The 23698-nt window shown below is 38.0% G+C and overlaps 1 protein-coding gene across 3 annotated transcripts in view; it reads right to left on the bottom strand.

The window, feature by feature from the left end:
- ARHGAP29 (Rho GTPase activating protein 29) overlaps positions 1–23698 on the bottom strand; it is an 84588-nt gene that overhangs the window by 16440 nt on the left and 44450 nt on the right. For 2 of the 3 annotated variants that reach the window (XM_067538437.1, XM_067538436.1), the window contains exons 3-13: positions 19586–19729; positions 9816–9912; positions 9393–9465; positions 4732–4798; positions 4101–4238; positions 3748–3812; positions 3001–3111; positions 2808–2888; positions 2311–2499; positions 1910–2047; positions 30–220 (exon numbers count right to left, since the gene is read on the bottom strand). In XM_067538437.1, coding sequence (XP_067394538.1) covers positions 30–220; positions 1910–2047; positions 2311–2499; positions 2808–2888; positions 3001–3111; positions 3748–3812; positions 4101–4238; positions 4732–4798; positions 9393–9465; positions 9816–9912; positions 19586–19729 — 1294 coding nt within the window. Of the gene's footprint in view, positions 1–29; positions 221–1909; positions 2048–2310; positions 2500–2807; positions 2889–3000; positions 3112–3747; positions 3813–4100; positions 4239–4731; positions 4799–7841; positions 8162–9392; positions 9466–9815; positions 9913–19585; positions 19730–23698 lie in introns of those variants that run through there. The other variant, XM_067538438.1, reaches the window with a different exon arrangement.

Below are 23698 nucleotides of genomic sequence, written 5' to 3'. Positions count from 1 at the left end.
CCTCACATGTAATTAATATTCACTCTTACCTATCAATCTGGGAACTCTGAATTTCAAAGGAACCTGATTCAATAGGAACGTCTTCTTTTGGCAAACTTTTCACAAACTCTGAATACTGCTGTCCTGGGTCATACAGCTTGGCATTCTCACAGAGGGACTGACAGTTGACTGGAAGAGATACAACCTGGGCATGCTGCATCTGGAACAGGTTAACTGTTGCCTGTTATGAAATAAAGATTTTTTTTTTAAACCGGTACTTTAAAACATTTACAAGACTGTTAATACGTAATCCATCCCAAGTTGAATTATTTTCCTAATAAAGTTATTAACCCACTTTACTGAGGACTTAAACAAGCTTGCCAACCCTGTCATTATAAATATTTTCTAATACTGGACTAGTCAGGGATATAATCCCATGCTCTGGGTTTGTCCCTAAATCTCTGACAGCCAGAAGCTGGGACTGGACGACAGGGGAGGATCATTTGATAATTTCCCTGTTCTGTTCACTCCCTCTGAAGCATCTGGCACTGGCCACTGTTGAAAAACAGGATTCTAGGATAGACCAGCTGTTGGTCTACCCATTATGGCTGTTCTTATGGTCCCCAGCACAGGTTTCCAAGCACTGATTGGCACTCTCTTTCCCCATACAGCTATCTACCTCCTGCTAGTGAACATAGCACCACTTGGATTGGTGTGAAGAGCACAGCTTTCTGTTCCTCCCATCAACAGGACAGTAACCTCTATAATGGTGAAAGATTGGGAGTTCCAAACCCAGGTTGGCCTATATCCTATATTTTAGGGTAACAGATGACAAGACTTCTCCCCAAGATGCAGACTAATTAAAAATGCTATGGACTGAGGAGGTCTGTAAAGTGATCAAGGAAGGAATCCGCTGGTCACAGGCCAGGAAATAGGACCAGAGCCATATCTCATGGCTGCTACTACAATCTCATGGTTATGGTAATCACTGCTGCATTTCCACCCTCCTCCACAGGGGACCGATTCTTGCCTTGAGGATTCATATACTGGTAGCTCCTTGCAGTAGAAAGGAGGGAACCCAAGACAGCTGTTTCACAGTGTGCACAGGACATGGATCCCATGAATAAGTACATAAATACTATGTAGCAAAGCTGTCCTCACTGTAAACTGAAATACTTAAACTCATCTCCTCCTCTGTATTTGGTCTTTTCTAATGAAGTAGTGAGTTAGTCTGCATAGCAGATTCAGCCATCTAGAAGACCAAAGGATATGTGGCTTAGCTTATCTCCCTCCTTCATCTTTCCTCAAACTAGTATCTGATTGATTATACTAACGTGATAGCTTCTAGTCTTAAACAGAATTTTTTGATACAATAATCTTTTGTTTAGGTAGGGCAATTGAATTTCATATATGGTAATCTGTCAAAACTGAATTTATGGCCACTTCAGGCACATCATCAAGATTAATGGGTTCACCATTGTACCCGTGTTAAGTTATTCGCTTTCATTCTGTACTCTTGAACCAGGAAATGTCTTTTCTAACACATAAATGAAGACAACGTAACTTGAACAAAGGCTGTACTCAGGGAGCAAGAGACTCAAAGTAAACCCAGGGCAAAGGCTCTCTGCAATCGTCAGTGGTGTTCATATGGAAGTTTATAAAAAGCCCATCTATGTTCAATATTTTTGTAAGGCAGTAGTTTCTGAAGAACATATCTTAAGGGACTCTTCTATTCTTTTCAATGGGATGCCAATCGCATGAGAAAACACACACTACTTTTAAGTAGTCAGTACTGTAAGCTGGTTTTCTTTTAGTCTGTTAGCTCTTTAGGTAAATGTATCAACCCCCCACGAAGAGATGTTTAAAGGTTATTTTCTAAAGCTTGATTTTCCTATTGACTTCAGGAATAGTTTTGAAAAGGCCTCCTTACAGCTTTCAGAGTAAGATCACACTGATAAATCAGTTCCCGAAGCTGCGTTAAGGCATCACTTTTGAAGCTTTCCAGATCATTTCGCTTTTCTTCAACTTCTGCCTTGCTGGCTTTGTAGTGTTCGCTGGCCTCTTCAGCCTAAAGAAAACAAATATAGACAAATGCAGGTAACTGATGGACCAGAAAACCTTGGCACAAGAAATAAGCTAAGGAAAAAATGCATCAGTAAGCTTGTAACTGGGGATTCCTATTTAAAAATGAATATCTATAAAAGCATGAATTAAGGTAAATTACAAGCAATACATTGGCTTATTTACCCTCTCGCTGCCCAAGCACAGGTAAAACCCGAGAACATTATCATTGCAAAAAGCATTTTTGGAATAAGCAAACAAAGCTCTTACTTTCTGAAGAGCCTCCTCTTCTAGCTTTCGCTTTTTCTCCAACTGCTTGCTGACATCTTTCCCAAGACTGCTGCTTGAGCTGAGATGCTCTTCCTCAGCACGAATGGTGGAGGATTTTGCCTTCTCATACTCATCTTGACGCTGCATGTACAGAAGCTTTGCTTTTCTTAGAGTAGCTTCCAATTCTTGCTATACAATATACAGTACAAAAGCAAAGAATGAATCTCTTTACATCAAACAATGCAGTTACGCAACTGGAAAAGAGGCTGCTATGCAAAAGCCTCCATTTTACAGTACCGACTACAAGCAACACCTGAAGAGCCTGCACTGTACTGAGAGCCTTTGGGTTATGAACTGCAGACAATGAAAAGTGTGGGTGGCTTAATATGGGTTTAGATGTCTAACTTTAGGCACTCAAGTTTGTAAGTTTTGGCTTGCATGCTGAGCAGTTTTTGAAAATGGTGGACACTCAGTGTTCAGTACACAGAAATACCAACCATTTTCTTCTGTTCTCGCTGCCAAAGCTCCTTGATATCTCTCCTTTGTTTATCCAACTCATTTCTTCTTCCTAGGAGAGGCTAGACAAGAAAAAGTTTATAAGCTAAATAATGAAGTCATTTTGTTAGAAACTAGGCTGCTAAAACATGCAACAATTTACACAAGAACAATGTTTGAGAAATAAAATTTTACCTGCACAAATCTGTTTGTCTGGAGAGCAGCTGCTGTTTTTTGCCAAAGCTGACTATTCTCAATATCATTTTGACAAGCGTTTATGAATATTGATTGGAATGGCATATAGTCCTAGGATTAAACAACAAACTAGTAACATTGCAGGGTAGAAGAGGGGAATGTAGTTGTTCTAGATCTTAGTAGAATTTAACTAGATCCTCTATTTTTAATAGTTTTAAGTTCAAATAGGTTTCTGCAAGTGTGAAAGCCAGAATTAAACTGTAACGTGAAGATTATTGTTATAAATTTTCTCTAATAATTTCACTTACATTAAGAGAATATTTGAAAAGGTAAGATTCCTACAAGTCCAAATGTTGTGGTTATAAGCACACTGAAAAATAGCACACAAAACAGAAGCATGCTGCAAGGTAGCGTAAAGATCTTTTATCTAAGTTAGTTAAATCCATAAAGACCACTCTATACTTCTAATACGATATGTTCAGGCATCAAAATTTCCACACAGAGTCAAATGAGATTCAGAGTGGGTTTTTTAAGATGATAATTTAGGATGTAATCTCCTTCGTATTCACCTGTACAAAAATTAACTCTTCAGTGCCCAGAACTGGGACTTCCAGGACAAGGAATTCATTTTAATTTTGAAGTTGGATACCTGCCTAAACATTCCATTTGATTTTTATTTATTTATTTTTTTAAATGTAAGAGTGAAGTGTTTTCTAAAAAAAACCCTAGGATTATCTGGACACTCACCTGGGGTCCAACAATAGCTCTAGCAGTTTCAGCCATTTTTGCCAAACTTTTAGCACATTCCACTTCTGTGGGGAAAAAAAAATTAGATTTGACACAGTAAATGTTAACGGTAACAGCAACTGTACCAAACATGTAACTTTTTTCGCATTCTTCTTTTAACAAAAAAGGACAGCTACACCATCTTCATTTTGTCACAATCTTTCAATTTCAAGAAATGGGCAACAGTTCTATTCACTTCAGTGGAACAGCTACCAATTTAGAAATCAGATTATTGACAGTCCGCAGCACAAGATGGACAACAGATTTAATTTCACCATGACAAAGCTGATTACATACCAGAAAGAGCCACTCACCCAGGCTAAGCTTTTTTTCTACCCATGCGACTACATCCTTGGTATATTTTGACCACGCTTTAGCATAAGACAGAGCCGATTCAATTCCGCTGTCATTTCTTAGGAGCATGCTATCGACCTCTTCAGCCCGAAGATGCCCTGAAAATAAAATGTCAAATGCAAAGAAGTGAATTTTAGACATGACCACACACCGACAGCGAAGCCAGTATCAGCCAACTGTGAACACTAAAGCAGCTCTGATCTAGAGGAGTTCTTTAATGCTAGTTGACTCTAAATAGGACTGACAGGGGTTTTAGAACAAATTAAAGGGTCATGGTATTTTATCTTGACTAGTTGTATGGTCAGTAACCTTCTTTAAAAAAAGAATGACAACCAAAAATACTAGTCTCATAATTACACACAAATGTGGCTCAGTGCTGGTCTATTTTCTCCGGAAAGTTAATAAGCACAAATATAGATATTCTCTCAAAATTTAGGTTTCTGCATTCATTTTTAGTCTTAAACTTAATAAGCTTGATTAAAAAACCTGAAGTATCAGTTTATTTAGAATATGCTCACAGTTATGAAAATATGCAAGACAGAATGTACAAATAAACTAAAGAAAGGTGCTCATTCATATGAAAACATTTACCTGTATCTTGAACATCTTCCCTTTCATGTAGCGATCCCACAGACTCCACAGAAAGGTTTTCAAAAGACTTGCATATAATAAAATAAAGTCTTTGTTAGAGCAGACTAGTTAAAGCAAGGACTAAAAGCACACTAACAAAACAAAAGCTACCTGCCTTTTGTTTTTCATAATTTACCACTGACACAGCAAAGGACTGGGTTGGGATACAAACTATTCATGCCTAAGAATTAGGCATACCTTCTCAGCTCCTGAGACAGTTTAAATAGCAGATAATTGTTATGCGTCTTATAAACATTTTTGAGCAGAAGTCTTCAAAGGTTTTGGTGAATAAGTTAATTGTTTAACAAAGCAGTTGACATTTACTGAATCCACACCCCTTCACTTCCCTCCTCCCCCTTTTTTTCCCCTTTTCTTTTAAAGAGGTAAGCAGTTCATGCAGGCTTATCACCACACACACACACACACACACACACACACACACACTCTCTCTCTCTCTCCTTTCAGCAAATCAGTGGCGTCCTGGACAAGAATCAGAAAAGGGATAGAACTACAATTAACTTTTCCCCCGCCCATTCATTAGCATTCATTGTATACATTAAGGCTAAGCATATAAAATTCCCAAAGAAGCTGTATGAAAAACTAAGAGAACTCAACAGAATTTCATCCAATTAATATGCTTAACGTGCATCATCATCAGAAAAGTTTCTCCTCAACCTCCAAAGTTCTCTTTATTCTGTCCAGATTTCCTCCAATATTTCATTTACCCCTATATATGCCAGTTTTCTAACTGAATAAATTAATCTTTGCAAACAAATTCATGCAGGAGTTTTATGGAGAGTATAAACCCAAAATACAGGAGAGAAACATAACTGCTACTTGCTCTGAATATTTAAGAGAATAGATTTGAATAAAACCAACTATGATGGATTTGGCACTGGAAACAAACTTAAGGTTAAACATATTACAAGATACCAGTAGTAATACTACCAAGCTTTTTATATAGCACTTTTATCTAAACACAACTGACCAAGGTTAAGTCTAGTAACAAATCACTACTCATTCATGAGCACTGTCCTGGAACCTCAACATCCAGGCTCTTCCGACTCATAATAGGTAAGATGTCTATCCGACTTCAATCATGTAGAAGGCATTACAAATTACATAGGCAATCATCTAACCATTACTAGACTAGAGAGACCCCAGTCCCATAACAGAGTGCAGTCACTACATATCCTTCTACTTAAGTATGATTTTTTGTAGGGGGGCGAGAGGAAACAGATACTCGAGGGCAATTATAGGAGAAATCCATCCAAAGTTTCCAAACAAGAAAGTCACACAAGCAAAAAGGCAAAGGAATGCAGAACTTGGATCAAGTCAAAGACAGGTCGTGATTCACTTCCACTCAGGAACACTATATCTTTCTCTGGTTTTCTTCTGACTTTGGGCTGGCAGGGGCTTCAAGTAGTTTGTAAGTGGCACAGTCTCTGGAGATGGATGATGGCACAAAAGAGTAAAAATTTGCCTTGCATCAGTGAAGGGACAAATTTTCATCTGGAATAGACCTCTAGGCATCAGATCATTCTAGTGCAGATCCGCAGCTATTCCTCTTGAAGTGCCAGAATTCCTTCACCCTATTCCTAGTACACCTAGTGATGGAGTCGTGCTGACTTCTGTCAGATAAGCTCTCCTCTCTTCCCACTTCCACTCCCTCCCTCCAACAAACAACTTTTTTTCTAAGCTCCAGGCAGATCCTTTTGCTCATTTCAACTATTCTGAGGAATTTTTCCTCATCCTTTGTTACTAATTTAGGTATATATATATAGCTTCCCTCTTCGAAAGACTTGTTCAGAGTAGAAAAGGTAGTAGACCTGCCCCTTAGTTCCTTTGCCAAATCATGTGGTTTTCAATCCTAACTTCTGTTTAAAAAAAACTGGTTTGCTCCCATGTTGTCTCAATGTGCATGGAATTGTCTGACTATATACAGAAAACAAAAATCACTATACACAAAGTGTATGTTTACTTGGTGCATTTGGCAGCAAATTTTCTACTCTAATCTTTTTCAGCTCAGATGTTATTTTTAGCGACATTAGATAGAGTTTCAGACAAGAGGGATTTGATTGCTGTGTCCATGTTTAGCTTAAGCATCTATAACAATCAATTCCTATGTTCCTTCCCAACTCCATCCTTTATATTACAGATTGAGGCAAAGTATTTGTTATTTTAAAATGTGCATCCATCCAATGACCTGAATCATGTGCACTTGTATACACAACCATAATTTAGGATGGATGTCCAACGAATTGAGCTTTCCCAGGTCCTCTTACCTGCTCCAAAATTTGAACGATCTAATCATCCCCTCTTCTCTCAGGAAAAGGAAAGAAGGAAAAAACTGGGCCTTGAAGTATGACCTGATGACCATTATGAACTGATAGAATTAAATTAGAGTTCCATAGCCGTCTTGTCGCAGTCCCACTTCCTCCTTGGTTTTCTTCTTGCCCCTGACATTTAAAAGTGTGTTCTCTTTGGCTCTTAACCAAGTTCTGCATTTTTATCTCGCCAGGATTCATTTTATTCTGACTCGTATCCTGCAACTTCAGCATTCCTTGGAATTCTTCTTTTTCTCTTGCAAGTCCTTTAGTAAAAACCTCCAAGTATTTTCCATCCACTGGTCTCATTACAGAAGCTCTTATAGTTATCAACCCACCGATGAAAAGAATGATTTCAGTGAGACTTGTATAATTAAGGGTTTGTAGGATTGGGCTCTTTGCTCTACACCTTATGTTATTCTTCAGTCGCCTCCCGTTTTTTTAATCTGACCAATGCAACCTTCTCTTCAGGTCCCTTACTCTCTTCAGCTTTATCTTTTAAGATATTCTATTTTGTATATGAGCTACATAAATTCTGAGTACTTGATCTAAGACTTCTGATCACCTCCAGATTTAAAACATTCTCCTCCCCTGTAAGTTTTTCAAACATCACAAAACTTAACCCATTCTAGAAACTGAGCTAAACTTTAAGCACCATATTAGTAATTTAAGAAACACAAGCACTTCTAGAATTTAATTTGCAACAAGAACTTGAAAATAAGTTTATCTATCAAATATGTTTACCTGTTTAAGCAATTTTTCTTCCTGATTTTTCTAACTTTTCAAATGGAGATTAGAATCAGCCACAGCCTGTTTTTGTTTTGCTAACTTCCTGGTTCAGGTTTTGGTAGCATTAGTGTCGTTCACAGCTTTAGAGACAGGAATACATTAACTTACACTACCCCGGACTGTCTATTCAGCTGCCAACCAGAAACCACTGAAAGTTCTTCATGAATTTCAAGGGGCCTTGTTTGCCAGTTAGTTTTAAAGGCAGGTGAAGCCTGCTTTCTCAATTATTTCAGAATTTCTTCATAAATTCATTTGAACTTCCATTATGGTTTGATTTTTACTGTATTTTCAACCCAACTTCATATTTTCTCATTCTCTGAATCATTTAACTACATGACATTAATGATTACTCTTTAGGATGCCCTCTGCAATTCCAAAAAAACCCACATTTAAGCACATTTGTGTAACATTGCTTAAGCCAAAGTACTTCCCTTGCCAGAGAGAATAAGCTTGGACAGAAAAATAAGTAATAATTCTTAAAATGGTTAGAAAACCACATTTGAACCCAGAATTAACACACCCTTCTCTAATACCCTGCTTAAACACTAGCAACATTTGTTAAAAGTTTTCCCCACTGTTGCAGATGAATTGGTGTTAACAATTTTGGAGCCCCTTTATGTAGATGGCTCACTGGTTGCCTCATCTAACTCTGTTGGGAACAAGTCTAAGCTGTGTAATGCTGAAAACTGACAGTTGCCGGAAGCCTGTCTACATGAGGGCTTCTGAAATTAAACAAAAAAAATCTTTCCCTAGTGTAGACAATGCCACAGAGAACAGAGTCTTCTCCTTGCTATAAACATGGTTCTTTAAAAGTTCAACTTTTTTTTTAAAAACAGTACAAACAGACAAAAAACTTAACTAGCCTTGACCATAACAGTGCTACAGAACTGTATTTTGAAGATGTTTTCTAGCAGCATTGACAGGGACTTAAAATCATGTTCTCCACGATCTGAGCTTAGATTATCAAGAATGAAAACTGAAATTCAACAGTTTGGATCATCACACACATTGATTCTTAATGTACACTTTCTTGCATACAATATATACTGGGCATGTTTTACCGAGTTTTTGGTTTTTTCCAGTTTGCCTAGCACTTTTTGTGTACTACTTTTATGTTTTATGGATAATTAAGCTTGGGCTCTGTTTCCAGGCCCAAAATGCCTTCTTTTAACAAGCACAAAAACTTAATAAATACTTCATTAGAATCAAACTATGTAATTGCTCTTTTGGATAAACTTATTTTAAACCTGACATAACTTAAACAAATTATCATTTTCGTATTATTCAAAGACTGGCACAGAAGGAAATCACTAGTATTAAGAACATGAAAATATTTTATACAGGGAAGCTATAAAAATGACATTTACATTTTAACTGGTTTAAACGTTCAGAAAACCAAAACCACATTAATCCAAAAACAAGGATATTCAACATAAGATGAGAAGGATATGAAAATTTCATTTACAAATATGATTCCATACTCCCAAAAGAATGTGTTCAGCCTACCCGACTTCTACGAGATACAGGAAGTCCCAATGACGAACCATTGTCTACATCTCCCATAAGGAAGTCTGAAACACTGCCATGAAAACAGAAAAAAACTGTTTCATTTGTTTGTTACTTCTGAGCAGAATATCCACAACTCACTTCAAACAGAAAGTTAGGTGTGTTTTTAAAGAACCCATCTATCTACTTTTAAAAGCGCTTCAAAACAATATGTTTTAAAATAATCTATTTTCTTTTAGCATTTTCAGACTTTCAGGTTTTTAAACCAACAAAAGCAGCAAAATCCAAAGACTGCTCAAGATGTGGTTTACTTAAGTTCACATGTTAACCAAATTTTACCTAAAAGACAAATGAATATTTACTATTAGTCTGCATTAATTCTGTTCAGTATTATTCCTTTTAAACCCAACCTATATCACTTACACGTTTCCGAAGGTGAACGCCAATGTGTCAATAGAAGAAAATATTTCACTGAAGAGTTCCCTCTTGTTTTCTTCATTTGCTTCTTTGAAGTTCACAGCTTGGGAAACAAATAGAATCCAAATAAGGAAGAAACTGTTCGTGTTTACAAAGCATAGAAGCAAATTCATACAACAACCTCATAGAAACATCTGCAGAGAAGGGTAACCCTACACTTCATGTAAGTATATTTCGAAAATTGTTTATAAAACATTATTTAGGAGCAAACTAATACATGTAATTCTGGTTAGGCTCTGGGCCAACAGATAAGCACAATAACCCAGAAAGCTTCCCAACTGGGAATAAGGTTAACACTGCTCAATTCCCAATATTTCCCTATTCCCAGTTAAGACATGTATGGATGATCCTTGGGGGAGGGTGAGGAGAGAGGAAGTGGGAGGCAAAGGAGGAAGGATGGCCACTCACAGGAGTGATTCAGGTCACCTATAAGGTAGTGGCAACACACAACTCACAAATGAAGTGCCTAAGATTTAGATACTGATATAGGAAATTGCTTCTCTATTTTCCAGGCTGGTCAAGGAAGTCGAAACACAGTTTACCGAAACACAGTTTACCAAAACAAAAGGACTCCGTACAAATATATTGCCATTTCATATCTGAAAACAGAATTCCTCTATCTAGATAATATATCCAGGGAAGTATCAGAGGTTGTTCCATTGTACAAGTTGGGAGCAATGGAGAGTACAGGAAGAATGACTCTCCACCACCATCACATGCAATGTCAAAATAGGAAAAGGGCAGGGCTGCTCTTCACCCTAGTGTTTTCTAATGGTTCCTAACATTGTAGTATTAGAGCACCTGATCCTGACTGGGGGTCTCTAGGTGCTACTGTAACAAACAATAATGAGGAGGGGAAAATGATTTATTTTGGTAGCTTGTGTCACTATACTGGGAGGAAAGAGTGAACTTTCTTCTTACAGGCATAATCAAAAGATGGGGGAAAAACCAGGATTTCTTCTATCTTGCTCCCAGTTTAAACCCTCATCAAGGATGGAAAGAGCAGTTTTCTTTCTGGCTCTCCCCAAAATACTCTCCCTTGAATCAGAGGGTGGTCCTCATGGTAGGCAATCTCAGTGACTTGCTCGAGCCAATGGAATTTAGATTAATATCTATTCCCAAAGGCTTAATTGGGCAGTGTGAAATTTTGGTTTACCCAGAGGCCATAAAGTTGTGTACACACACCGTTGATCGCTTTTGCAATATTCATGACAATATTAATCCAATACAAATAATTCAACCTATTTGTAGCACTTCAAACATACGAAAATTGAAATATGGAAATACAACTCACTGTATGTATTTCTAGAATCAGTAACTCCAACATTAAGTGAAAATTTAATTCATTATACAGAAATTTTCCTAATAAGCTTATGCTTTTTAAGATCTCAGCCTAGACTACATCGAAGCTTCCTCCCAGGTGCTTAAACACTAAGGGGTCACCAAAAGAGAGTACCTGATTTACTGTATTTTCTTTATTAGATTTCCTTTTTGAAAGGAAAAGTTTTCACCAGCAAATTAACACAAATTCATTCTTCCCTTCAAGCATGTACTCAGCATGCCAACAGGTTTGCCAAAATTATTTTTAAAAGTGGTTTTATTTAACAAGGCTGCTTTTTACAGTAAACTAGTCTGACATTAAGCAGTGCTGTATAACTATTCTTTGGTATATGAAGAACATACTATAATGAAATGTCAACAATAGTTTAATAGTAGTCACATGACAAAAACAGCGGCAATTACTACTGTAGTCCTTCCTCCCTTTCCATTTTATATTGTATGAGTAACATGAAAATAATGCCTCTAGTACTTCTGAAAAAAATAAACGCATACTACAAAATTCCACAAAGCAAACGTTAGCCTATAAGTTTTGAGTGGATTTGTGTAAATCAATGACAGAAAACATTTTTAAAAAACTATAATTCAAACTCTCAACTTTGCAGAATTAAACCAAGTCTATAAATGAAGTTTTCCAAACCTAATCATTAAGCAACAACATTTAACTTAAGGATTTATGAATTATCAGCCAGCAATGACTGGAACAATTATTAAAATGCAAGCACGAAATCCAAACTATTTGAAAAATAGTAAAATATATCGACTTACCAAATACATCAAAGGACTTACCACAAAAATATGTAGTAAATTTATTAACCAAAATATTTTAAAGAGAAGCAGTGCTCCTCTCAATGTATTAGTGAAATGTATAACATACAACCTCACCCTAAAGAAAGGCTGTCTGCACTAAGAATCAGCTTTCCTGTTCCAGGAAGACTGCTGCTCACTCTTGATAGTTTTTCATTTTCAGTGATGGAGAAATCTTTCCCTTTCAGATTCCATCACATTCAGTGGGGTAACAAAAATTATATGACAAAAGAATTTCAGGACCCCCACCTCTCTCCTAATAAGATTCCCAAAAATTCCTACCAATAGAGTTGGATATGGACAGTTTTCTTCATGTCTCTTATTACTGCACTGCTGATGTACTTAACATCAACTTTAAACATGCACACTCTTTCCCCAGGACATCCTGACTGCACACAATAGCTACTGATAACAATGGACTGTAGTAATATTTCCATGTCTGGAAATGGCAACTATCTATAGTGGTGTAAGTTTCAAAGTGATCATGCAACTTAATAGCATTTGCAAGGGAAAAATGTTAATTTTTTAAGTCACACCATAAAGATAACACATTAAGATCTGCCATCTACTGCCTGAAAGGCAATATGTGTAATATATCAAAGGTGAGTTATATTCTGAAAGGAAAAAAGAGGCAATATGTACTGACAGTCAGTTTGACTAAGCAAATCAAAACACTATAAAACAGGTTTCAGATTTTATAGGTCAAAGAAATCAGAAGCTTAATCCAATAAAATGCCTAACACAAAACAGACTGTTTGGAACCCTATGATTATGAATATTTTTAGAAATAGGAATTCCAGCACTGGAAATACTTACCAATGTTTCCCTAAAGCCAAGAGAGATTGTGAATCTGCTCTTTTGAATGAGGAGACATTCAAAGTATGGTCTGGGCTCCACTTAAAAGTTTTCCCAGTAGAGCTATGTTGGTTAGGGTGTGATTTTTTTCTGATATAGCTATGTCTGGCAAGATCCAGAATGCAGACGCAGATACATCAGCCTAACTGTGTCCACAGTAGGTGGGTTTGCTGGTATAGCTCTACTGACAAACCTTGTGTGTGATTTTCTTTCTTCAAAGGCTAATTCTAACATACCCAATTGGACAGAGCTAACAGCATCATCACTACTCCTTTTTCTCAACAAGATAAATACAACTCTAGCCTCCCTCTATTGCCAGTTGATTCAGTTACTAGTTAGCTATACAACAAGATCATACAATTTCGTTTTACATCCTTAACTGGATGATTCTGGAGGCACACTGGTTTTTGTATTCCCAGGTCTTTAAATAATGGCCTTCTCAAAGTAAAATACAGTGTCTCAATTACTTGAAGCTTTGTAGCTGTAGTTCTTTTGTTCAATGAAGGTTCACTTGCATTTGTATATGTATCTTCCAACAAGAGGTTAAGAAAAGGTGCTTGGTAAGATACTCAAACCTCACATTTCTATTTTCAGTCCTCTCTACCGTGCTCCTTAGTCTCAGCCCTTTCAGCTGATTAGACAAACTGAACTCCTCTTGGTGCCGCAACATCCCTTGGAAATTGGGGTCCATTCACTCCCTCCAGCATAATTCTCACAGGCCTGCTTTAACTTCCTATTCACTTCTGAATAGCAGTGGTACTCTCAAGCCAACAGTGCGTAGATTTAACACTGGGACCGGGCATTTTCATTGCAAGCCCTCAACACTGGAATTCTCTGCTCAGCTGATCTGAAAGAGGACTTGTCTGCACCTGCCTTAGTACATGTTAATTAAGGAATGCTAGGATTAATTGTGACCAACTGACAATTGTCAACACAACAGTATATGGCTACGGAGACAAATCATGCTTATGTTATGATGGCATTTACTAGCGCAGCTGTTTCCCACTGCCAGTTTGTTACTTTTAGGAGCTGAGGAAAAACAACTTTTTTTCTAAGCTTTTGCCTTAGGGAGGATATATGAGTCTGAGCTTATTGGAGGGAAGATCTTTTTCCTTTGTTTCTTAATACAACATATTCACTGCGTGATGTACATATGCCCTGAGATGCATAACTGTGCACATTTTAGGAATATACAATTTTTCATAAATATTTAAGGACAAATGTAGTGTATGCAACAATGTTGCAATATCATTTGCTAGGGATCCTTAGGATAAAAGCACAATGTAACTTATTGGAAGGTCTAATTTTCTATCGCAGTTTATCATGGCAGTTTTTATCTTGGCATATTGACTGACATAGGAAAAACTGCCCAACTAAAAGTAAACCGACCTTCCATATTCATCTATTTAATTAGTTGAGATACTGACACATTTCTATTAACATGATTTAAGTGTGACAAGGTGTCCTGTTAAAAAAAGCAGAAGTTACTGCTAGAGCTTATTCTTTTGCCATTAATCTGAAAATATTCAGTTGTGAACAATTTCCAAACACCATTTTAGGGCTGATTTTATCATCCTTCTATTTCTACCAATAATCCTCCAGTCCCTAACACCCCACTGTACCTCTTTTCCACATGTAAAAGCAAACATACATTGGCTGTGCAACGGCTGCAATCCATGCTTTTCTAGACATCAGCTACAAATGAAACTCCCACCAGAACTTTGCAATAAGATTTATTTTTTAAAGCTGGTATAAAGAACTAAGGCTCAAATTCACTGATGGCATAAGAAAGCACATCTCCACAGCAGTCACTGCAGTGAATTTGGCTCCACATTTATAACTTGTTTGCATCAGACTAACTAGGGGGAGAGAGAGGACATGTTTGCAAGTTGTCCAATTATCTCAACTGGGGAGTCAAATTTGAAATATTTGAACAGTTCTATGCGTTGCACTGTTTGATCAGAGGCTTACATTCAGGATTGCTCATGAACTTTAAACTGTATCCCAAGTGGGAAAATTCTTCTTAAAAAGGACTTCAGCACTGAAGGCACTTCTCAGGTGCATAATTCTTTGCAGTCTGCTTGGGAAAATGGCTCAAGAGGCAGCCTCTCCCAAAAAGTGTAAGAATCCACTCCCGTAGTTGCTATGTAAAGAGAAGCTCATACAGACATTTGGCTTGCCCTACTCAGCTTTTCTGACCATGGGCCAGCCAGCAGTTTTAGACCTCTCACCCCCAACTTCCCAAACTAGTTTAGAGCATCCATGCAGTTGGAGAATGGTGGTGACACAGGACAAGGAATTAAGTTAGGAAGTGCGGGAGGAGAGTCCATCTACTTCATGACCACAGAACAGGCCGTACAAAGACTCCTGTGGTTGAGAGCTCACATTAAGACAGATGCCTACTTCTATAAAATTACCTTAGGCATCAAGAGCTGGCACAAAGCACATGCTGCACACAAAGCATACATGCTGTAAACAGGCCTGTCACAGGGTAGCTGGCCCCTGATGTGACCAGGCTCCCAGCCTACCTGTGATAGGCTCTGCTTAGGAGAACAAGCCAACCCAGATCCACCTGTGAGTAGTTAATTGCCTTCTTGGCTGGGTAGCAATTAATTAGCTAGGGAACACCCATCTGACCCTAATAAAGGATTATGAGGATTCACTAATCAAGAAGACTTCCAGAAGACAGGAAGGAAGCTCCGGAGGAGCAGGAATTCTCAGGGAAGCTGGTTAGGGAGCTCACCAGGAAAGGGGACCTAGGAAAGGTACTCCGAAACCAAACAGGTTCCAAAAGGGGAGCAAAGAGTGCCAAGTCCTTAAGGATAACTGGTCTCAGCAAAAGGACCTTACCAAACCGTAGCAGGTGGTCCAGAGCAGAGAGGAACTACATGCCACTCTGGAAACAGCTGCAGTGGTTTTACCTCTGGGGGAGTCCTGAGTCCAGAGAAGGAATCCATCCCCCATGTGATGGCAAGAGCCTCTCCAGGTGGGGGTGGGCCTGAACTGAGAGAGCCTTACTGATAAGAAGCAAAGATAGGGAAGATGGATGGATTTAGATGGGACAATGAGCCTAAGATTAACTCTGCCCCCCAGCAACGATTTGCTTGCATGTGACTGGCCTTTGGTTGAATAAATTAGACTGAAGGGCACTCTTCACTACAAAAATGCCTCACTAGGCAAACTGAGGCGGTGACAACTACAGTTCTGCATCAGGTCTCCGGTGGGGGGAAGGAGGACAGGCATCAGGAGGGATACGCCAGCCTTGAGACAAAGTACCCACCTTACCACCACCCTTGTGGAAGAGTCCTACAGAATTTAATAGTAAGTGATGCAGATAGTTTTGAGCCATTCTCAAAGCATATCAGAGAATATCTGTGCTAGAGTACAGCAGCATGATTCATGACCCATAGGTTATCTTTCTTCATTATTTTCTTTCTATGGGTTTAAAGTATTTTCTGTAAAAGTCAATTACTTTCATGCTTTTAACTTCTACCTGATTTTTCCTGGGCAGTTTCCTTCCCCTTCACAATGGAATTACAGAAAGTGGGTCCTTTAAGACTGATGGGAAGGTTCTTCAGCCCTCCAGCAATCTGGCAAAGAAGCTCAAAAAAAGTTGAGCTGAGCAGGACAAAAGGGACTTTGCATTCAGTACATATTATACTTTAGGGGAAGTGAGATCATTTTTATACAAGTGTGAATTCTTCTGTTTGGGGAAAAATAAAATTTCAGGCACAGTTTGAAAGAGCACCATTCACATAACTCAAATTTAAATCCCCAGGCAAACGAGGAGAACAGTTAATGACTAAGACAAACAGTAATAAACATTTTTAATTTGTCTTTTGATATCCAGCAAGTGATGAATACTGTATTTGATTAAAAGAAAGGGGGGAACTTACAGTAGGTAGAAGGAAAGTAGCCACACATTAGAATTTAGGCAGGTCACCAAAGCAGACCCTCCCAAATGTGCAAAAAGTTCTACTGAACTTTAAATACCAAAAATGATCAGCACCTTGGGTTTTTAATCTCATCTGAGACAGTTCTTCAAGAAGTGTGATGCATTCAAACTAGCAATACGTTGGAACTTTGGTTCCATTCCAGCTCAAGGGCAAAGATTGTCACATAATGTAACAAAATCAAAAATCACGGTGCATCACACCCATTTTCCCTGTGGAAAGGTCTCCCATTCCACTAAGACAGACCATACGTAGGGCTTGTCTTTACGTACAGTGCAGGGTGCAGCTGCATTGCTGTAGTGCGTTAGTGAAGATGCTACTGTGCCAAAGGGAGAGCTTCTCCTGTTGGCATAGTTAATCCATCTCCCCAACAAGTAGTAGTTATATTGGTAGGAGAAGCTCTCCCATTGATATAGCACTGTCTACATCAAGGGTTAGGTTGGTATAACTACATCGCAGGCCTGTGGATTTTTCACACCCAAGTGACATAGTTATACTGATATAAGCTTATCATGTAGACATGGCCGTAGATTCTCTAAATGAGCTATGGCTGCATGCCAATTCTTCATGTATACATAAAAAGTTAGAGCTATGCTATTGGACCTAGCTGGGTTCACCTGCCGATCAAAGGCTGGATGATACAACTGCACTGTTATGCTTTGACCGTTTTTATTTAATGCACATTGATAGTATTATTTTCATATAACTCGTTACTAAGGGGCAGGTCTGTTTTGAGGGTAAAAGTGTCATGTATACTGTGATTTTTCTGTGTCCCCATGATTTTTGATTTCTGAGTGTCCAAGGATGCTGCTGCAGGTGGTAAGTGCCCCCTCAGTGGGCTGAGGAGGCAGTGGAATTTATATATACAGTATTTAAAGGAGTATAGCTGTGTTTTCATACCTCTGACATTACACAACACTTCCTGCTAAAACCATAACTTTTACTAAGTTTATGAAGACTACTCTGCTATTTTTATAAAATATATAATCTGCAGCCCCACTACTACACAATATACAATTGTTTTTCACTTGTGGTTTACTTTCCTACCTAAAACACTGTGCTGTAGCTCTATTACTCTCAACTGCTGATAAAAATGACCATCTAGTTTCAAACTTTGCATGAACCAAATGGACTAACAGTGTATGTTCAGATTAACAAGCACTAAACTGAACTCTAGTTATCAGTCTATTTATGATGTAAGTGAACTAATTACATGGACTAAAGTTTTTAAAGATAACCTGCAAAGAAAGCCAAATGGGGTTTGTAACCAGTCTGTGATACACGTAGGCAGTCCCAAAAGGATTTTGGGGGGCAGGGGACAGGGTGAGAGTGATTTTTAAAGTTTATTCTTCTGCTTGTTTTTACATTAGAAATTCAGGTTACTTGCTCTGACAGTAAGTACCAAACTGGTGATTCCTCTGAAGTCAAAATTCCACTAATCTCAGGGAGAGCTCTACAGGAAACTCTATTTGCACCATGAAGAGACAGAAGACTAGGGTTCTAGTGTCTGCAGTACTTCTAAAGCACAAGCAGGAGGAGCTACTTGGCAAGAAAATAGACATCAGAAGCTTTACCTCCATGCATGACAATGAAACAGATAAACCCAACAGTGTTCTTGACTGACATAGCAGCAAATATCTATACCAGAGAGGAGGGGAAAAAAGAATATGTTGGGCCTCACTACAAAGATTACAAGTAGGACCAGAGAAAATACCTTGAGCAAGAAAAAAGTTACATAAAGAAACATAAGATGTCAGCACAGAGAATCCTCCACTTGGCTCTTGGCAGAGGAAGAAAAGCAAATGGGATTTTTACCCACACCTCAGAGCATTCTCCATATCATGCAGGCAGAGCCTAGTGACAACAGCACTAGTTGGCTCCACAGTAACTTTCTGGGGGACTGGATTGTTCCAGGACTAGACAGAACGTTGTATCAAAGCATACCTCCCAACACTTCTAGTGGCTCAAGTAGGACAAGTCTTGTCTATGGGGGTGAAAGGCATGGGGAGCTGCAGAGCATGCCCGCCCACAGCCACCCGTGAGGGATATGAGCCACTACTACGGGTAGTGGCTCCTGTTCATCACGAATGGCTGGGGGCTCAGCTTCCCACTGTGGGCCTTGCTACTTGGTCTCTGGTGCATGGGGTCACAGTGCTCTCATCTCAAATTTGGCCTCGCCAGCCCCCTCCAGTTTTGGGATTACATATATCTTAGCAAGCATAACTGATCTGGAAGTTTCTTCAAATCAGGGTATGAATTCAGCATATCTTCTCTATACACTTACATTATGAACCAGTTGAAATCTAATATTATAAAGAGGAATTTTTGCTGGAAGATCATAGTAAACCTATTCAGGGAGATAAATCTCATGTGATGACAAATACACTAGTTTTAATCTCAATTACATAGATGTACAGTTAAAGATTGATATAAAGAGCCTTCGATTTTGAAACACAGTGTTATTACAATTTTGCTTCCTGTAGTACTGTAATTCAACTTTTCCTTTATTAAAAATGGGACAGCACGCTTATTTAATATTACACCTGACTTGGGGGAGAGATGGGAAGAAGAGACAGACTTTAAAACATACTGGTCTACTGAAAAGTTTAAAATAATTTGAATAAGGCTGTTTTCCTTTTGTATATATGCAATCTAGATCATAAAGTTTTATTGTTCCATAGCTAATACATGGAAACAACAGACCTTGGTGTTATAAATTACTAGTTTAGTTTTTCCTGAATTTAAGAGGTGATATTTCCTTACCTTTTACCTTTGCGATGACTGTTCCTGCAGCACTAAGAATGTCAACTGAATTGAGTGTCTGATGTTTACTTATCACTGCCTTTAGGACACGTAGCAGCTCCCCTAAACGTTCATGAACAACATGATGCAGGCAGTCTTCGTTTTCTGAAAGAGATTTTAAAAAATGGTATCAAAACAATGGGAAAACTCTATTAATGACTCCTGTAAGTCTGGATTCACGGTGACATTAAAGTATTTTGGGCTGTTTCTCCTGCAGTGGTTAAAGTTGCACTGAAAGTTACTGAAGACAGTGGTTCAAATTCACTAATAAGTTCTAAGCTAACAAAAGGATAAGTAAAAGTTACTTTGTGTGTTAGTATTTGCCAATAGTGTTTTTTGCTTCATTGTTATCTACAAGATTAAAAAATTCATTTCTCAAAAAGAATTCCAACCAAATGACCAGAAGGCTAGGGATGCTATGACAAAAGTCCTCATGCCTCAAGAAAATAAACAGGCCTAAACCATGTCCCTCTTGTTCTTTTACCACAGTATTAGGGAATCCATTTCATCTGCCTCTGTCTTGAAGGGATTCAAGATGAAGTATAATGACACAATATTCATTTTTAAAAATATATTTGAAATATGACATCAACCAAAAGCATAATAGCAAGTTATTTCGCGCAAGAGAGAGCATATTAAGTAAGGTTAGATGGCTTTTAGCCTAAATATCAACCAAAAAGTTTTTAACATCTTATGTGCTTAGTCCAGAAAAACTAGTGACTAATTTAACAAGCATGGCTATGAAGTGGCATACATGCCTTTTTACAGCATAGTACTACTGGTATACAGTTTAAGCTTATTTTATAGGTATTTTTGTATGCATGGTACAGGTTGAACCACAGACTCTTCTGTTCCATTACAGAAATGGCTTTTGTGCACAGAATTCAAGTTTCATGTGCATTAGAGGTTTGCTTTGCAAGTGGTGGTAAAAAGCTTTCAGATTCAGGAAAGATTATCTTATGAGAAAGGAAAAAAAGAGGATCTAATACAAGCTGATTCACTTCCCTGTAGAGCAGAAAGGGGTGACGACTGCAACTGATGTTTGTGATCACAGTACCAGAAATCAATAATGTTGCTTAAATGGTAGTTTCAGAACATCTTAACAGTTTGACCTTGCTGTAAAAGGTTGTTCTGGGTTAAAATTCCAAGATGATGATGGTGCGTCAGTGTGGTGTACTATTGGGATGGATCAATTATCTGTCACATAGTGGCTACAGGGGGAATCATAGCCTTTTACATAAGGACATGATAAATCTTCAGTCCCAACATTCAGATAAAGATGTTTCCAGCTCAAACATATAGCTCTGTTCCATGTCCCAGCTGAGCAGATCCCATATAGAATATATATCAGATGTGCTTTCTGACTGAGAAATTGCCTTTTGTTGGATCAAGTGGTGCTTATACGCTTAATCTGTTTTAAAAATTTGAATGTTTTGGGTTAAGTCAATTACATACAGATTCACCATAACTTCAGGTCTTCCTTTTGTGTTGGAAATAATCCCCCAAATCTGCAACCTCTTACACTCCCTTGGGTCTGGAAAACCTTCCTTGCAGTGAGAGTCTAAAGAGGCTCAGTCTATTCACTTCCTCCAAAAGAAGGTTAAGTGTTAGCTTGATCTTAGTCTACAATATCTACATGAGGAGTTCCCACGATAGAGGATTTTTATTTTTTTTTTAAACAAGGCAGACAAAGGCATAACAAAATCTAATAACTGGAAGATGAAGCTAGGACAAATTCAGACCAGAAATAAGGTGAATATTTGAAAATTATTAATAATTAACCACAGAAACAAACAGGGTGTCTCTCTAAAAATAAAGATATACTCTAACTCAGTGGTTCTCAACCAGGGGTATATAGAGGTATTCTAGGGGGTACATCAGCTCATCTAGATATTTGCCTAGTTTTACAATAGGCTATATAAAAAGCACTAGCAAAGTCAGTACAAACTAAAATTTCATATAGACAACAACTTGTTTATACAGCTCTATAAACTGTACACTGAAATGCAAGTACAATATTTATATTCCAATGGATTTATCTTACAATTATATGGTAAAAATGAGAAAGTAAGCAATTTTTTAGTAATAGTGTGCCGTGACACTTCTGTATTTTATGTCTGATTTTGTAAACAAGTAAGTTTTTAAGTGAGGTGAAAGTTGGGAATATGCAAGACAAATCAGACTCCTGAAAGGGGCACGGTAGTCTGGAAAGGTTAAGGACCACTGCTTTAGCTTACCCAGAAGTTATGGGCTTGATTTAAGAATTGTTTGGTGAAATTCTTTGGCATGTGTTATGCAGGTGGTAAGACTAGATAATCACTGTAGTCCATTCAGGCTTCAGTCTATGAAAGCTTCACTCCCACTCTTGCTACTTAACAGTAACTGCTATTTGAGGTTGAGGACAACTGTAGAAGACGAGCAGCAAGGAAGAAAAATAGGTAGCAGTGCAATACTGATGTATACTGAAACTAAAAGTGAATCAAAGCAGTATCCAAACAATTCCCAGAGAATACTGCAGTATTCATATGCAACTCATTCTAAAACAATTTGGAGCCTGGAGAATTAGAGAGTCTATAAAACCACATTCCATTTATGTATTAAAAGTAACATCTGTAAAAACAGAATATTTCCCAAGCCAAAAATTACAGTAGACACTTAAAGTACAACTGATGCCAAAGTCAAGTTTCTGATACATATTAAAGTCTACTCTTTAATACACCAGAGTAGGAAGACAGTTTGTACTTAAAAGTCTCTATAAATAAGGAGAAATTTGGCTAGGTCCAAATTAGGCTCATCTGACAACGTAAGTAAAAAGTTCTGTTCAGTGGCTTAAACTGCCATCTGTTTGCATTATGATACTGACTTATTTTGTTTACAGAAATATTTGAAAAACATTTACTGTTTCCAGTGGCAAGAAAAGACAAAAAGGTCTGTGATGAAAGTAATGCTGACAGAAAAATGCCATCATGAACCACAGTTGCACTTCAGTCAGCAATTTTAATTTATCCAGGATAGGAAGTCTCTTGTATTATTGCCCATTTGGGGAAAATATATAGCTGTGGGGAAAGAAATAAAGTGCAATATGCGAGGTTGATAAAAATAGAATTTCTATTACCAAGCTGCCCTATCTAGTTCAATTACCAGCTTAGATAAAAACAAAAAACAAAAACCCACACACCAACTGTTGACAATAAAGAGACAATACCTGGGAAAATGTATCTCCAATAACTTTCTATGCTGAGTCAATCTCACTCCACTTTCAAAAAGTCAGATAAACATAATATATTTGCTTTCAGTTTGCCTTCCTCCTTCTTTCCCCCCCCATCATCCAAATTGCCTTATCTATATGCAGACAAACGGGAAATTTTTCCATCAATGAATATTGCATCGAGTTCAAGCCCTCCATCACTTATGGGCTGAGATACTTAAAAGATCACCTAGGGTTCTAGAATGAGGACTGTGATCGACTATTCTGAACTTCTGGCACAATCAAACTGTCTATCGCAGAGGTGAAGCTGGTTTGTCTAAGAGACAAGAGTTTTCTTGGAGACCTCCTGCAACAAACATTGGCCCTCTTGATCTCCTAAATGAAAAGACTGGGCTGTGAATCTGGAAATTTCTGCTTCCTTTGCCTTCACTCCCAATAGTGAAAGTTTTGTTTTTTAATTAAAGTTATAGCAGCTACACAAAACCAGACATTTTTCCAAAGGATGTAAGAGGCCTGGATCGGTCAGGGGAGGAGGAGAATCCAACCCTCCCAAACCCAACTACAAAGATGTGAAGGTTCTCTTTTGTTTTGTTTTTGTTTTGTTTTGGGTTTTTATTTTTTTGCAAGTAAAGTCTAAACATATTCTCACAAAGCTAAGAAAGTGGCTTTTCAGACATTACACTTGTGTTTCTCTAGCCGAAAGCGAGCCATTTCAAAATTAAAATACAGATACAAGCAAATGTCATTTTCAGACGAGGTGTGGAAAAGAGAGGGAGAGGTTGGAGGAAAACCAAAATCAGAATAAATGTATTCATCACAAATCAGTATTGCCAGTCAGTCTTTTCTCTAAAGTTTTCAGCAAGTCT

Source organism: Emydura macquarii, unplaced genomic scaffold (assembly GCF_026122565.2).
Source record: "Emydura macquarii macquarii isolate MOO-44397 ecotype Brisbane River unplaced genomic scaffold, CSIRO-AGI_Emac_v2 contig_480, whole genome shotgun sequence".
Classification (NCBI taxonomy): Eukaryota; Metazoa; Chordata; order Testudines; family Chelidae; genus Emydura; species Emydura macquarii.
Note: the sequence above shows the minus strand (reverse complement) of the source record. Positions and strands in the feature narration are given on the sequence as shown.